The sequence below is a fragment of the Notamacropus eugenii genome, chromosome 1 (genome assembly GCF_028372415.1).
Source record: "Notamacropus eugenii isolate mMacEug1 chromosome 1, mMacEug1.pri_v2, whole genome shotgun sequence".
NCBI lineage: Eukaryota > Metazoa > Chordata > Mammalia > Diprotodontia > Macropodidae > Notamacropus > Notamacropus eugenii.
Window position 1 is genome coordinate 246,552,955 of NC_092872.1, and position 12,874 is coordinate 246,565,828.

A 12,874-nucleotide genomic window follows, 5' to 3' on the forward strand; every position below is an offset into this window, starting at 1 on the left:
TAGGTGACAAGGTGATCTGGGGTAGAGAGTGAGTATTCTGGGCAAGATATGGGGAAAAGATGGGAGGTCTCCCAAAAGTAAGCTCCTTGAGGTCACTGATAGTTTAGTTTTTGTCTTTGAATCCACCTTACCCAACATGCCCACATGATCAAAGCTCTAAAGCTGGGAAGGACCCCATAGGCCCACTTAATAACTGTTTGTTACTAATTAGGGCAACCAGATGATACAGTGGATAGAGTGCTAGGGTCTGTTAGGAATACTCATCTTCCTGAGTTCAAATCTGGCCTCAGACAATTACTAGTTATGTCACCCTAGGCAAGTCACTTAACCCTGCTTGCCTTAGTTTCCTCATCTGTAAAATAAGCTGGAAAAGGAAATAGCAAACCGCTCTAGTATCTTTGCCAAGAAAACCCCAAATAGGGTCCCAAAGCGTTGGACGCAAATGAAATGACTGAACAACAAAATGACTGAGAAACATCTAATTTATTTATATACTGAAGCCCTCAAGAGCAACATTCCTCTATGAACTCTCCTACCCAGCCTTCTTTTTAGAGTCAAGTAGTTGTGCCTACTTATCAGCAAGTTTCTGAGGCCATTTCCAGAATCCTAGCTTTCCTCAAACATAAAATGTTCTCTTCCATTAAAATATGTGTTTAGGCTCGTTGTCTGAATCATAATACTTAGAAATGAGTGGCAGTGAATGCTGTCCCCTGGGGAATGCAAGTCATGTGAACCACGGAATTCCTTTATGTAACAAGGGGTGAATTAGGAGGCTTGGCCTGAGCTTCTCTGAGGTTCCCTGATTTGATGGCTCTATTGTTATGTGCCTGCTGGTCCGGAATCATCCTGACAAGGCCTCTAGGCTGTTTCCTGTACTGCTTTAGCTGTTAAACTCCCTGAATCTGTCCACTAACACATTCTCTCTCTCTCTCTCTCTCTCTCTCTCTCTCTCTCTCTCTCTCTCTCTCTCTCTCTCTCTCTCTCTCTCTCTCTCTCTCTCTCTCCCTCTCTCCCTCTCTCCCCTTCCTTCTTTCTGTCCCCCTCCCTCCCTCTCTCTCCCCCTTTTCCTCTTTCCCTCTCAGTTTCTTTTCTGATCTTTTGTTTCTTTCTCTGGGAAAACCACAATATCTGGTTTTATGCCACAGAATTAAAACAAAGACTGTGAGACCTGGAAAGTATCCTGTAACCCCCTCATTTTATAGCAACCTCACTCACAGAAGATGAGGGATTTACTTGTCCCCCAAAGTACTGGATACAGCTGCTGCCAATTTACAAGAGGGATTGTTAAATTTGGGGTGGGAGCATTTACACCTTGGAAATCAGCAAACTTTGCTATTTATCATGATTTATTGTTTTGGTGATTGTCTAGATTTAAGAAAGTTATGGAGAAAATGTTATAATGCAGAGTAAAATTTAAAATTGTACCATGAGTACTCTGACGTACATGCATGCATCCTTTGGGGAGGCAATTGTTCAACATATATGAGCATACCCTTGGCCCAGATCTATAGTAGAGAGATGGGGAGACTCCTTGGGTTGGGAAATGGGGGGCGCTGGAGAGACAGTTCTCCATAAACTAATGCCTTAGCTCTTTTACTTTTTTTTATTCAGACCTATTATTTCTTCAGTGTAGACTACTCCCAGCGTGGAAACTTCTCCTGCTGCTGCATATCTGACATTTATGTGCAATTGAGAATCTCACAAAGAATTCCCCTGTGTGGGTACTGGGAGGTTAAGTAGTTTGTCTAGGGTCACACAGCTAATCTGTGTTAATTTGGACATACTATCGTTCTGACTCTTAAGACTACCTATCCACTATGTACTATCTTCCCTGTCTTAATTTATTTGTTGTTCAGTCATGTCTGATTCTTCCCATTTGCGGTTGTCTTGGCAAAGATACCTTAGTGGTTGGCCATTTCCTTCTCCACCTCGTTTTTACAGATGAGAAAACCGAGGCAAACAACATTGTGACTTGCCCAGGGTCATACAGTTGGTTAGTGTCCGAGGCCAGATTTGAACTCAGGAAGGTGAGTCTTCTTAAATCCAGATCCTGGCACTCTATCCATGGCACCATCTAGCTGCTCCCTTAATTTATACTTATCAATGATTAATTTTATTTACTTAATTAATTAATTAATTTAGGGGTGGGGAATTAAAAGGAGAAGAAACAGAGCAAAGGACTTACTTGGAGTCAGGAAGACCTGAGTCTCCTGGTCTGGGAAGGACCTTCTCCTTCCTTAGCCTGCCACCTGCTGGCCTCAGATTGTGTTGGAAGGGAGCGACAGAAATTAACTTCAGTATATTAGCTACTCCCTTTCCTTTTTGCTATGTGCTTCTTATAACAACAACAATAATAATATAAAATATGATATTGTTAACAATAATAGTAATGTAACCACCAGGTATGTCCTTTGACTAGAATTATATATCAAAAGCTTGCCTTCTTTCCTAAACCAACAGTGGACAAATCTAAACGTAACAAATACAGACCTCATAATAGCCTGGAGAATTCAGCCAGTAAACCATAATGCAACCAGACCATTATGTATCAAACTGTTGTCCATGACCATCTACACAGAACATTGATTCATAAAAACTTAAGGATATTTTAAATAGTGTCACCATGCCAAAACTTATCATCTGCAAACCACGTGGAATAAAAGACTTTGGAAATAAGGGACCTAGCAGAAGACATGAAAAAACATGGAGGAAGAGGTTAAAATGCATCCCTATTGTCCTGTCTGGCACTGTACCAAGAATCCTTTCTCAGAATGATATTTCAGATGAATAAAATTGAATATATGGAATTACAAAGGAAACTAAGAATTAGAGAAAATAAATGTAATTTTTTTCCCATCCAAGTTCATGGGCCCTTTCAAATCTATCCATGGACTCCTTGGGGGCATCCATAGACCTCCTCCCCCCTTCCCTGCCCCAGTTAAGCACCCCGGTATATATGCTGGATGAATTTTTGATAGCCATTGTAGGGAGATACTCTGCATCCTGAAGATTCCATAGACCTTTGACATGTGACGTGTACACTATAGTAATTCTTTAGCACCATTCCTCAGGCAACAGAAAGCAATTCATGCAGGTAAAATCAATGACTAATTGAAATTTAGGCCAGGAAGGGAGGTTAGAGATCGTATTTCTCCCCTTCTTGTGAGTGAGAGATGGGGGTGGGGAAGACACTGCTTTTGTTTAGCTTGTCTCAGGAAAGGCAGGAGCAGAAAACTGACATCTCTGAGGCCAGAGTGTGCCCCACTGATGTCTCACCCCACTATCAGGCCACGTGACTACTGCATTTCAGTGGTTAATCATCACGGTGCATTACCAACAGTGCTAATTATCACACTCAGTATCTAGCCTTGAAATATTTTTTCAAGGGATTATGAAAGATTGTAAACTCAATATGATTCAATAATATGACATGGCTACTAAAAAAAAGTTAATTAAGGGAAGTAGAATTGGGGAAGGAAATGGGGTGAGAGAGCCCCATTTTGCTCTGCTCTGGTCAGACCACACTTGGGTTATTGTGCCAAGTTCTAGGTGCTACATTTTAGAAGGACATGGCCAAGCTGCAGTGTTCTCAAAGATGGCCAGTCAGATGGATAAGGGAATTTGAAACTATGTTACATGAAAATTGCTTGAAGAAATGATCATGATTATCAGTGGGAGGAGGACTAAGGGGCATGTGATGATTGTCTGCATATATCTGCATGGTTGTTAAGTGGAAAAAGGGTCGCATTCATTCTTTGTGGCTCCAGAGGACCAATTGGAACCAAGGGATAGAGATTTGCAGGAACAGAGGTCCATTTAGTATGAGAAAAGGAATAATTCTATAATAAATGATTGAGAGGCATGAGAGGAAGTATGTCTCTGGAAATCCTGGATTTGGGCCCTACCTCTTGACTGTGAGTTTCTTGAGAGCAGGAATGGGGACTGTCTTTTGTCTGTTTGAATCCCCAGCATTTACCATGGTACCTGGCCCATAGTAGATCCTTAATAAATGTTTACTGACTGACTGTCCAGTCCCTTCACCTCTAGGGCAGTGGTGTCAAACTCAAATATAAACGGGAGCCACTGAACCAAGCCTATGGATCCATGTGGCCAGTATATGGTCTCAGAAAATGGCAAATTAACATTATCTATGTTTTACTGTATTTTTATTTATTTTGCTATTTCCCAATTACATTTTAATGTGGTTCAGACTAAACTCATAAGTGTTGGGGGCCTGAGCTGCATGTTTGATCCCTTTATTCCAGGCATCTCTCTAAGACTGTAAGGTGCAGAGAATGTGCCAATCTGTCTCAGCAGACTTAGTAGATGTGTTCAGCCAAGAATTTCCTATATGTGTGTTCGTCCTTCTTTGCCAAAGAAGACCATACCGTCAGAGAAATAATGACATGACTTGCACTTGACTTTGTTTTGAGTGAGGGAGGGCTGTGCAGGTCACCAGCCTCACTTCTCCTCCAGAGCTGTCTGAATTCAGTGACCAGATATTCATCAGGATGTCTGGAGATGTCCCAGGACATGTTCATCCAGGAATTTCCTATACTATTAAAACCACAGATCCAGTCCCTATTTCTATAGCTAAGAAAATCCTCCCATACTATGGGAAACTGGACTGTGACTGTTAGTGCAGTTATTCCTAGAGTCTAGTCTGACAACTTCAGGAAATAATAATCCCTAGGTCAGGGTATAAGGGAGAGAATTCAGTAATGATTAAGTTTTGGAGTTCTCAGATTTGTGGTTCATGCCCAACTCCTTTCAAGGCTTAGCTCAAGCACCATCCCCTTCCCCTTCATGAGGCCTTCCCTGATTCCCTCAGCTGTTATTGCTGGACCCACCCCTACCAGTTATCTGCAGATAAGTGAATTTGTGTCATCCTAGTAGAATGTTAGCTCCTTTAGTGCAGGGACTATCTCATTTCTATATTTCTATCTTGTGTGACTAACCCAGTACTTGTCACATAGTAAGAGGTAACTCAGTGTTTACTGATTGATTAATTGCCAAGAGTTTGGGCTCTAATTCAATATGTTTCTAAAGTTCCTCATTAAGAGTTTTGTTTTGTTTTGTTTTGTTTTAACAATTCACAGCATTTAAACCCATTGGAAATGTATTTATTCTGCCTTCAGCTATACACTGACTACATTTCTCTTTTTAGTTCCCATCTTATTGTCAGAATTTTTGTTGGTACCATGACTATATTAATACCCATAATCATACAACTTACGTAAAGCCCAGCATTTTATTCACATCTTTGGATAAAGCCAAAGAAATGTGGTCTGATCCCTCCCTCTTAGACTCCTCATCTGGCATGTGTCAATTAACACAGGCTGATCTGTTGGGAGTCTTAAGTTTTAAGCCTCAGTTTCCCTATCTATTAGACCCAGTAACTGTTTGTAATATGGTAGCTATACTTAAGATGTATTGTTACCATTGTTATTTATCCGACTCGAAAGTCTATACTACCTACTTCGAGTGCTTGAGCAGAACAAGCATGTATCTCTTAATGGAAAAAATCCCCCCTTCAATAGCACTCTCCAGCATGGCATGAACTGTGAGTCAATAGGAGGAGAGCAAAGACAGAATATATTGTCTTCTTTTCAAAATAAAAAAGAGATAGTTCAGGAAAATACAACAGGTTATTTACAGAAAACTTTATTTTGGGGGGTCACAGTTCATAAATGACTGGGAGGTTTGAGTTCAAAGACCGAGGTATCCTGCCCTGGTGGGGACTGCTGGAATAGTTCAGGGCAGCGTTCAACATGGAAGGCTGAGTTCTTCTCTCCGAAACCTTCCCCCACTCACTGGACAGTTTTGTCAGGGGACCCCCAGGGATCTTTGTTTCACAGGCTCTGACTCGGCGGGTGACCCTGGACTTTCCTGTTTCAGTCTGTTTATGCAGAGGGGAAGGGTCAGTGGATAAACCAGTCCTCCGCAGGGCATCCTTCCAGCTCTGTCGTTTTGGTTGGGATTCCCCAAAAAGCCAGTCTAGGGGGTCGATGTTGTTGCTCAAAGTCAGGGTAGGGTGCTGGCCACTGAAACGGGCAGTGATGTCCTGCAGGGAAGAGGTTGGGCTTGACTTCTCACTGGGTGAAGCTGAAGGAACATCACTGAAGGTCTTTCCTCTGAGCCTACACGGCTTTCGTGGTCTGTTGTATGGGAGACGCTGGGCCCCATCAAGCACAGAAGTGGGCTGGGCTAGCTGACAGATGGACTTCACATAGTCATCAAGGCTTTGTGATGAGAGAAGATCACTTTGCAGCTCATCTTTAGCCTGGGTGCCTCCTAGCATCATCATCTCGGAGGTCTCACTTATGGTTGGCAGGAGGGCCTCTGAAATCAGAAGCCTGGACCTCATACCTTAATACAAGAAAAAAAAATCAACCTATTAGTTCTGAAAACAGTTCATGAGGAATCCTGGAGCCTGACATGCAAACAATTTTCACTGTCATTTATCATTTAAAAGGTCCCAGTTGCAAATCAATGAGCCTGACAACTCTATTAGGAGAGGTGAAGGGTGAGCAACAAGGATGCTGATTTTAGTAGGATTTTCTTACACTAGCTAGACATTGATGGCCTTTTTTTAATAGGCAATAATAATAGCATTTATTTACAGCACTTTTTGACTTGAAAAATGTATTGCATATATATTACCATGTAATTCAACAGCACTGTGAGGGAGGTGCTACTGTTATCCCCATTTTACAGATGGGGAAACTGAGACATGTTAAGTGACTTACCCATTGTCCTACAATTAGAGTCAAGATTTGAATTAAGGTCTTTTTAACTCTGAGCCCAGAAGTCTATCCTGTACTTCACCCATTTTTGAGTCCTGCCTCAGACACTTACTAGCTTAAAGCCCATTTCATGGCCTTTAAGTTCCCTTTCCAGCTCTCGGTTCATGATCTTACTGGAGTTAAGCTCATGCCTATTTGGAATGAGAAAATAAAAATAGCAATAGCTTTCTAGTTTCCCTTTTATGAAGCTAGGCACCTTGGAGGCTCAAAGAGGCAGAGTCGTCCCCACTTTCCATGGAACAATAGCTAGGCTGTGGACTGCCCAGATTTCTTTCTCTCTGCTAAAATCGGAATGCAAGAATGTTTAAGACAAACTTCAAACATGTCTTTCAGTGCCTACTTTCATTACCCTGTTGTTGAAACTTAACTAGCTGCTCTAACTAGTCTTTTGAGCCCATTGAAATTAGTTTTTAATAAATTAAATTCACACACACACACACACACACACACCCCCACACACACACCCAACTCAAGGTGTATACTGTATATGCTCTTACCTGCAGTTCCAGACACTGGGCTGTGAGGTTTCCTAAGAACCGAAAGGGAATCCTCTGCCCCGGCTGAACTGAGTCAGGCACCAGGACAGCAGAGAGAGAGAGAGAAAGAGAGAGAGAGAGAGAGAGAGAGAGAGAGAGAGAGAGAGAGAGAGAGAGAGAGAGAGAGAGGGAGAGAGAGAGAGAGAGAGAGAGCAGAGGCCCGAGGTCCCTACGGGGAACCGAGCGCCGAGGGTGAGCACTGACCGCCTGGAGCTGCCTTCTGCCTGCTGGCCAAGGAGCTGTCTGACCAATCTGGGCTGCCCAGCAGCCTCTTATACCATCCCCTGGTCATAGATAACTGTCAGCTGTGGCCTAAAATTAGCAACGCTCAGGAAAGCTCTCAGAGGAAAAACAGGCTGGAACTGGCCTGGGTTTGGTCCTTTCACTAACCTCTCAGCAAATGTTTGTCTTCCAGATTCATTTCCCCAATGATTCAGCTATTGTTTATCTTACAGTAATGGGGGTGGGGGTGGGTGGGTAAGAGAAGGCTGTACTCCTGGGTCCTTGGCAGCATGACTTGTGTGCAGGCTGCCTGGGCCCTAACGGAGCAAAGGCCTCATAAAAGTTTTTCCGCCCTAGGCTAAAAACTGATATCCATTGTTCCCTTGTGCTACTTTCCCACAGAAACAAAACTATTCTGGGGCCAGTTTCCAAGCCAAGCCTGCCTTCACCCTGCACCTGCCAGGTGGCTGTGGGGTCACAGGCCTTGATTTTAGCTCACCAAAGGTTAGATGCTGTCATGGATGTCAGGATCAGACACCAGAAGGACAAAGCAGTGGTTCCAGTTTGTGTTAAGAAAGACCATTTTCCTGGAATCAGTTCTGGTCTTTCTTATTTTTAAAGATCATTTAAGTGACCTTTTCTTGCCTCTGTTTCTCTTTCTGAACTTCTTGCCCTTTCCCCTCAAACTTTGTGTTTCAGAGGTTAAAGGTTCTCCAGAATTTATGAGTTAGGTCCTTCACAGGGAAGGGAACAAGCATTTATCAAGCACCTACTATGTACCAAGCATTGTGTTAAGTATTTTTTAGAGATTTTCTTATTTGATTTTCACAATAATCCTAAGAGATAGGTGTTATGGTTAATTTCACAGTTCAGAAAAGTGAGGCAGAGATTGGATTGCCAGGCTCACACAGCTAATAAGGGTCTAAGGCCAGATTTGAACTCAGGTCTTCCTGACTCTAGGAAGACTAGGTAGCTACCAAAGGGATCTCCAGCTCATACCCAACCAAATAGCCCTTTTGCTACATCTCTGACAAACAGTACGTAGCATTTTTGGGTAGCATTTTAAGGTTTGCAAAATGGTTTTTGCATGTTATTTTAGATTATTTTCACAACAACTCTGTGAGGTAGTTGCTATTGACATTCGTATTTGAGTCAACCAATAAGTATTTATTAAGCACTTACTATGTACAAAGCCCAGTGCTTAGTGTTAGGGATACAAAGAAAAAGCAAAATCAGGCCCTGCTCTCATGAAGCTTATATTCTAATGGAGGAAAGAAAATACACACAAATGAGTGCATATAGGATACATACAGAATGAATGAACAGTTAGGTCCCAGCATCTAAGGGAACTTAGGAGAATCCTATGGGAAGTGGTGCTTATGCAAACTCTTACATGAAGCTAGAGAATATAACAGGGAGAGGTTAGAAAGGAGAAGATTCCAGAACTTGGAAACAGCTAATGTGTAAAGGCACTGAGATGAGGGAGAGGGCCCTGTGTTTGAGAGAATCAGAGAGGCATATCTGTCCAGCCACGCATTTAACCTGGAGAACGAACTCCTGAATGTAGGAAGAGGGAAAACCTCTAGTGACAGAAAACTCACCACCTAATGAGGCAGAAAACTCCATTTAAAAAAAATAGAACACTCCTCTACAACATCACCCACAAATGGTTATTCAACTTTTTACTTGAAAATCCCTCGTAGGAAGGAATCAACTTATTCCCAAGACAGCCCATTGCATGGATGCATGAATAGATGAATGGATGGATGGATGATGAATGGATGGATGGATGGGTGGATGGATGGATGGATGGATGTGCACACAAAGTTAAGTGATTCCTCTGTTCCCAGGTAAAGGAATAGAGACCCTTCAGGTCACATTGCAGCTCTTTAAGAAAGTAAAGTGAGAAGATCTATTCTTAAATTCACCTTTTATTTTTTTAATGTGGTACCCTGAGCTATAGTACATATTGATACCTGACTTTGAGCCTTTGGCAAAATGTGACTTTCAAGAGCCATCCCAGTCACGTAGTTCATGCTGTATTATTCCATTATTTCCCTTGCCCAAGGCTTCCCATTAGTCTGTCATCAAGCTTACTATTGACTTTGTATTCCAAGTATATTCAGTACTAGGCATGTGTTCAAGGTTCAGGATGTTAGCAGCCAGAAAACGCCTTTGTTCCTTAAAAAAAAATTGGCTTGAGCAGAAAGCTGTGAATGAGGAAACAGAAATTCTGAATTATCTCCAAGTTTTTCATTGACTCTCGATACTGTCTTTGTTACACTGCTCTTTGCAATGTCTTTCTAAAATGAGTGACTCTGTAGTCCCTGATCAGACTACATCTGCATTGTTATGTTTGACTCTGGTCAAACAATTTTGGGAAGGACATTGGAAGACCCACAGGAAGGTCACTGAGATAATGAGGATGGGATAATGGAGGATCATGGCATATGAGGTCTGGTTGAAAGTAGAGGTTGTCTTAGCCTGAAGAATATCTTACAAGTTTAGTAGGAGGAGGGAAGGAGAAGACTGATAAAGAGACAGATGGTAGCAGTCTTCTAGATTCTGAAGGGTTGTTCTTCTTATCCTAGAGCAGGGGTGGGGAACCTGGGGCCTTGAGGCCGCATGTGATCCTCTAGGCCACACATGACCCTCTAGATCCTCAGGTCTGACAGCCCTTTGACTAAATCCAAACTTTATAGAACAAATCCCCTTAATAAAAGTATTTGTTCTGTAAAACTTGGACTCAGTCAAAAGGCTACATCCAAGGACCTGGAAAGCCACATGTGGTCTTGAGGCTGCAGGTTCCCCACCTCTGATCTAGAGGATGAAACTAAGACCAATAGCTAGAAATAGCAGTGAGGCAGATCTAGGCATAATATAAGAATATTTTCTGGTAATTCAAGCTGTTTTTTTTAAATGTGGTTTTCTGCCTCATAAGGTAGTGAATTTTCTGTCACTAGAGATTTTCAAGGAAACCATGGCCTTTTTTTCAGAGATGCTGTATAAAGGGGATTCCTGTTTCAGATAGAGAATAGCAGGACTTTAGCTGACAGGTTACACTTGGGTGCTGCCTAGTCACTTTCTAAGAAGCCTCCTTAAGAGGAGAAGCGTATTTAGGAAGTACTTTTGCTTAACCTGGGACAAGATCCAGGAGTGAGCATGGTCTCGTCAGCAACTTGTGGGAGTGAGCATATGGAAAGTTCATATTTTGTCTCATCTATCAATTCGCATAGGGTGTCTTTCTACAAGTTTGCGCTAGACTCAACTCTCCAATTCACAGACTAGAGAACCGGATGAACCTTAATATGAAAACTTGTTAATTAGGCCAAATGTCAAGTTGCCCACAAAAGATGAACTATTTCCCAATTGACTCAATCAAGGTTTTAGTTGCTTGCTTGTTTGTTTTAGCTATGTTGGGGAAAATAATCATTTATTAAGCTAGGCATTAGGATTATATATTCCTAAGTAAGAGGGTCCCTTCTTCTTATTAACCTTACATTCTACCAAGTCAAAGAAGGTATTAAGGCTACTGCTTGTGATGATTGGGACTCTGACAGTTATTTGATGAAGGGGCCTCAAGTAGTTTATTCCAAACAATGGCTAAAAACAATACTCCTCTACACCATCACCAACAAATGGTTATTCAACATTTTACTTGAAAATCCCTAGTAGGAAGGAATCAACTTATTCCCAAGACAGCTTATTACATGGATGGATGAATGGAAGGGTGGGTGGGTGGATGATGAATGGATAGATACATAGATAGATACATAAAGTACACATTGATTAAAGCTTGTTTTGTGCCAAGCACTGTGTTAAGCACTGAGAATACAAATGCAAGGGGAGGAAAAGATATAGTCAGTCCCCCACCCTCAAGGAACCTGCATTCTAGTGAGGGAAGTTGGAAAGGTTAGGAGAAAAGTTGAGAGAGAAATGAGCGTAGATAACCTTGGCTCTTCATGAAATGTTGTTTTCTGTAGGAACTCATCAATCAGTGGAGAAGCCCCCAGGGCAGAGGCATCTACAGGGTGAGAAAACTATTGGCCCAGAATGGAAAGGGGCTAGATAACTCTAATTGTTAGTATTAAGTAAAGCTTTTATTTTATTTTATTTTTTGCATCTACTACCCATTGCTCCATTTCCTCTGCAACAAAGTAGAAGTTTAATCTTTCTTCCATGTGACAGCCTTTCAGATATTTGAAACTGATTTTCATTTTTACTCCCCAACTAAAATCTTCTCTTTTCCAGACAAAACATTCCTGGGTTTTTCAACCTCTTCCTGTACAGAATGATATTCTCCACTATTCTGGTATACCTCTCTAGGTCATCAATGTCCTTCTGAAAATATGACAAAATGCACCATGTATGATCTAATGAGAACAAAGTACATTTGTGCTATCACTTCCCTAGCCCATGTTTGTACTACTGGTCCTCCATTTTTATAATGCACTCCCAATCTATCATGTCTACCTCTAAGAATCCTTTTTTTCCTATAAAACTCTACTCAAGTGATACCTCCAACTCTTGGACAGAACTTGAAGGAGGCAAAATTATGTATTTATTTTCACTAATCTTTAACTGAAATTTAACATTTCCTTCACTTATGGGTGTAGATACCAAACATGTTTCTGAGAAGGGGTTCATCAGACAGCCAAAAGGGTCCAGGACACAAAAAAGATTAAGAACCCTTGATTTAATTCAATCCCTACTTTTTTACAATTGAGGAAACTGAGGCTCTGAAAAATGATATGAAGTACTTAGCTATTGGTCCAAAGCTATAATAGCAATATGAACTTCTACCCATCATCTTCTGCTTCCAGACCTAGTGTTCTTTCTACCACACCTCCCTTCCTCACAACAATGGTACAATATCAATACTCAATAGTTTCTTAATTGATATTTGGTCATTTCCTATACTGAGATACCCAGAAAGTGAAACTAGTAAATAGGACAAAATGTTTAGGGAGGAAGGGAGGGACAGACTGAACAGAGTAACTGATGTTCTGGGAACCTTAGAAGATAATTGTCCATCTGTAAAATGCCCCCCAAATTTCCTAAATTTGGTCTTTGGAAAGATGAAATAAAGTCCACCCAGAGTCAGCCAGCCTGACTCACACCAAATTATAAGAAAAGTCAGTTGCCTTTTTAACAGAGATTTCTAAGAGATCTAGTTAGTCAATGAAGAAAAATTCAGTTTAAAAAAAAAGGACTCATTATAGTTAGGAGACATTTTTTCCCATTTGAGGAGTGGTATGTGTCCAGGGAGGAGAGGGAGGTGGTAGATAACTGAGTCAAGGGAACAAAATC

At 41.5% G+C, this 12,874-nt stretch overlaps 2 protein-coding genes across 7 annotated transcripts in view; one reads left to right on the forward strand and one right to left on the reverse strand.

Annotated features, from left to right (window-relative positions):
* The window catches only part of RASSF4 (Ras association domain family member 4), a 73,749-nt gene that overhangs the window by 38,573 nt on the left and 22,302 nt on the right, over positions 1-12,874 (forward strand). The gene's annotated exons all lie outside the window — the stretch shown is intronic.
* Positions 5,649-7,897, reverse strand: DEPP1 (DEPP autophagy regulator 1). The gene is made up of 2 exons (XM_072628436.1): positions 7,304-7,897; positions 5,649-6,369 (listed from the first exon to the last, which is right to left on the reverse strand). The coding sequence occupies exon 2, from the start codon at positions 6,365-6,367 to the stop codon at positions 5,678-5,680; it is 690 nt and encodes a 229-aa protein (XP_072484537.1). The 5' UTR covers positions 6,368-6,369; positions 7,304-7,897; the 3' UTR covers positions 5,649-5,677.

What these genes read in the sequence shown, in the direction of transcription:
- DEPP1 (XM_072628436.1), bottom strand. Translation starts at nt 6,367, where the DNA reads ATGAGGTCCAGGCTTCTGATTTCAGAGGCCCTCCTGCCAACCATAAGT.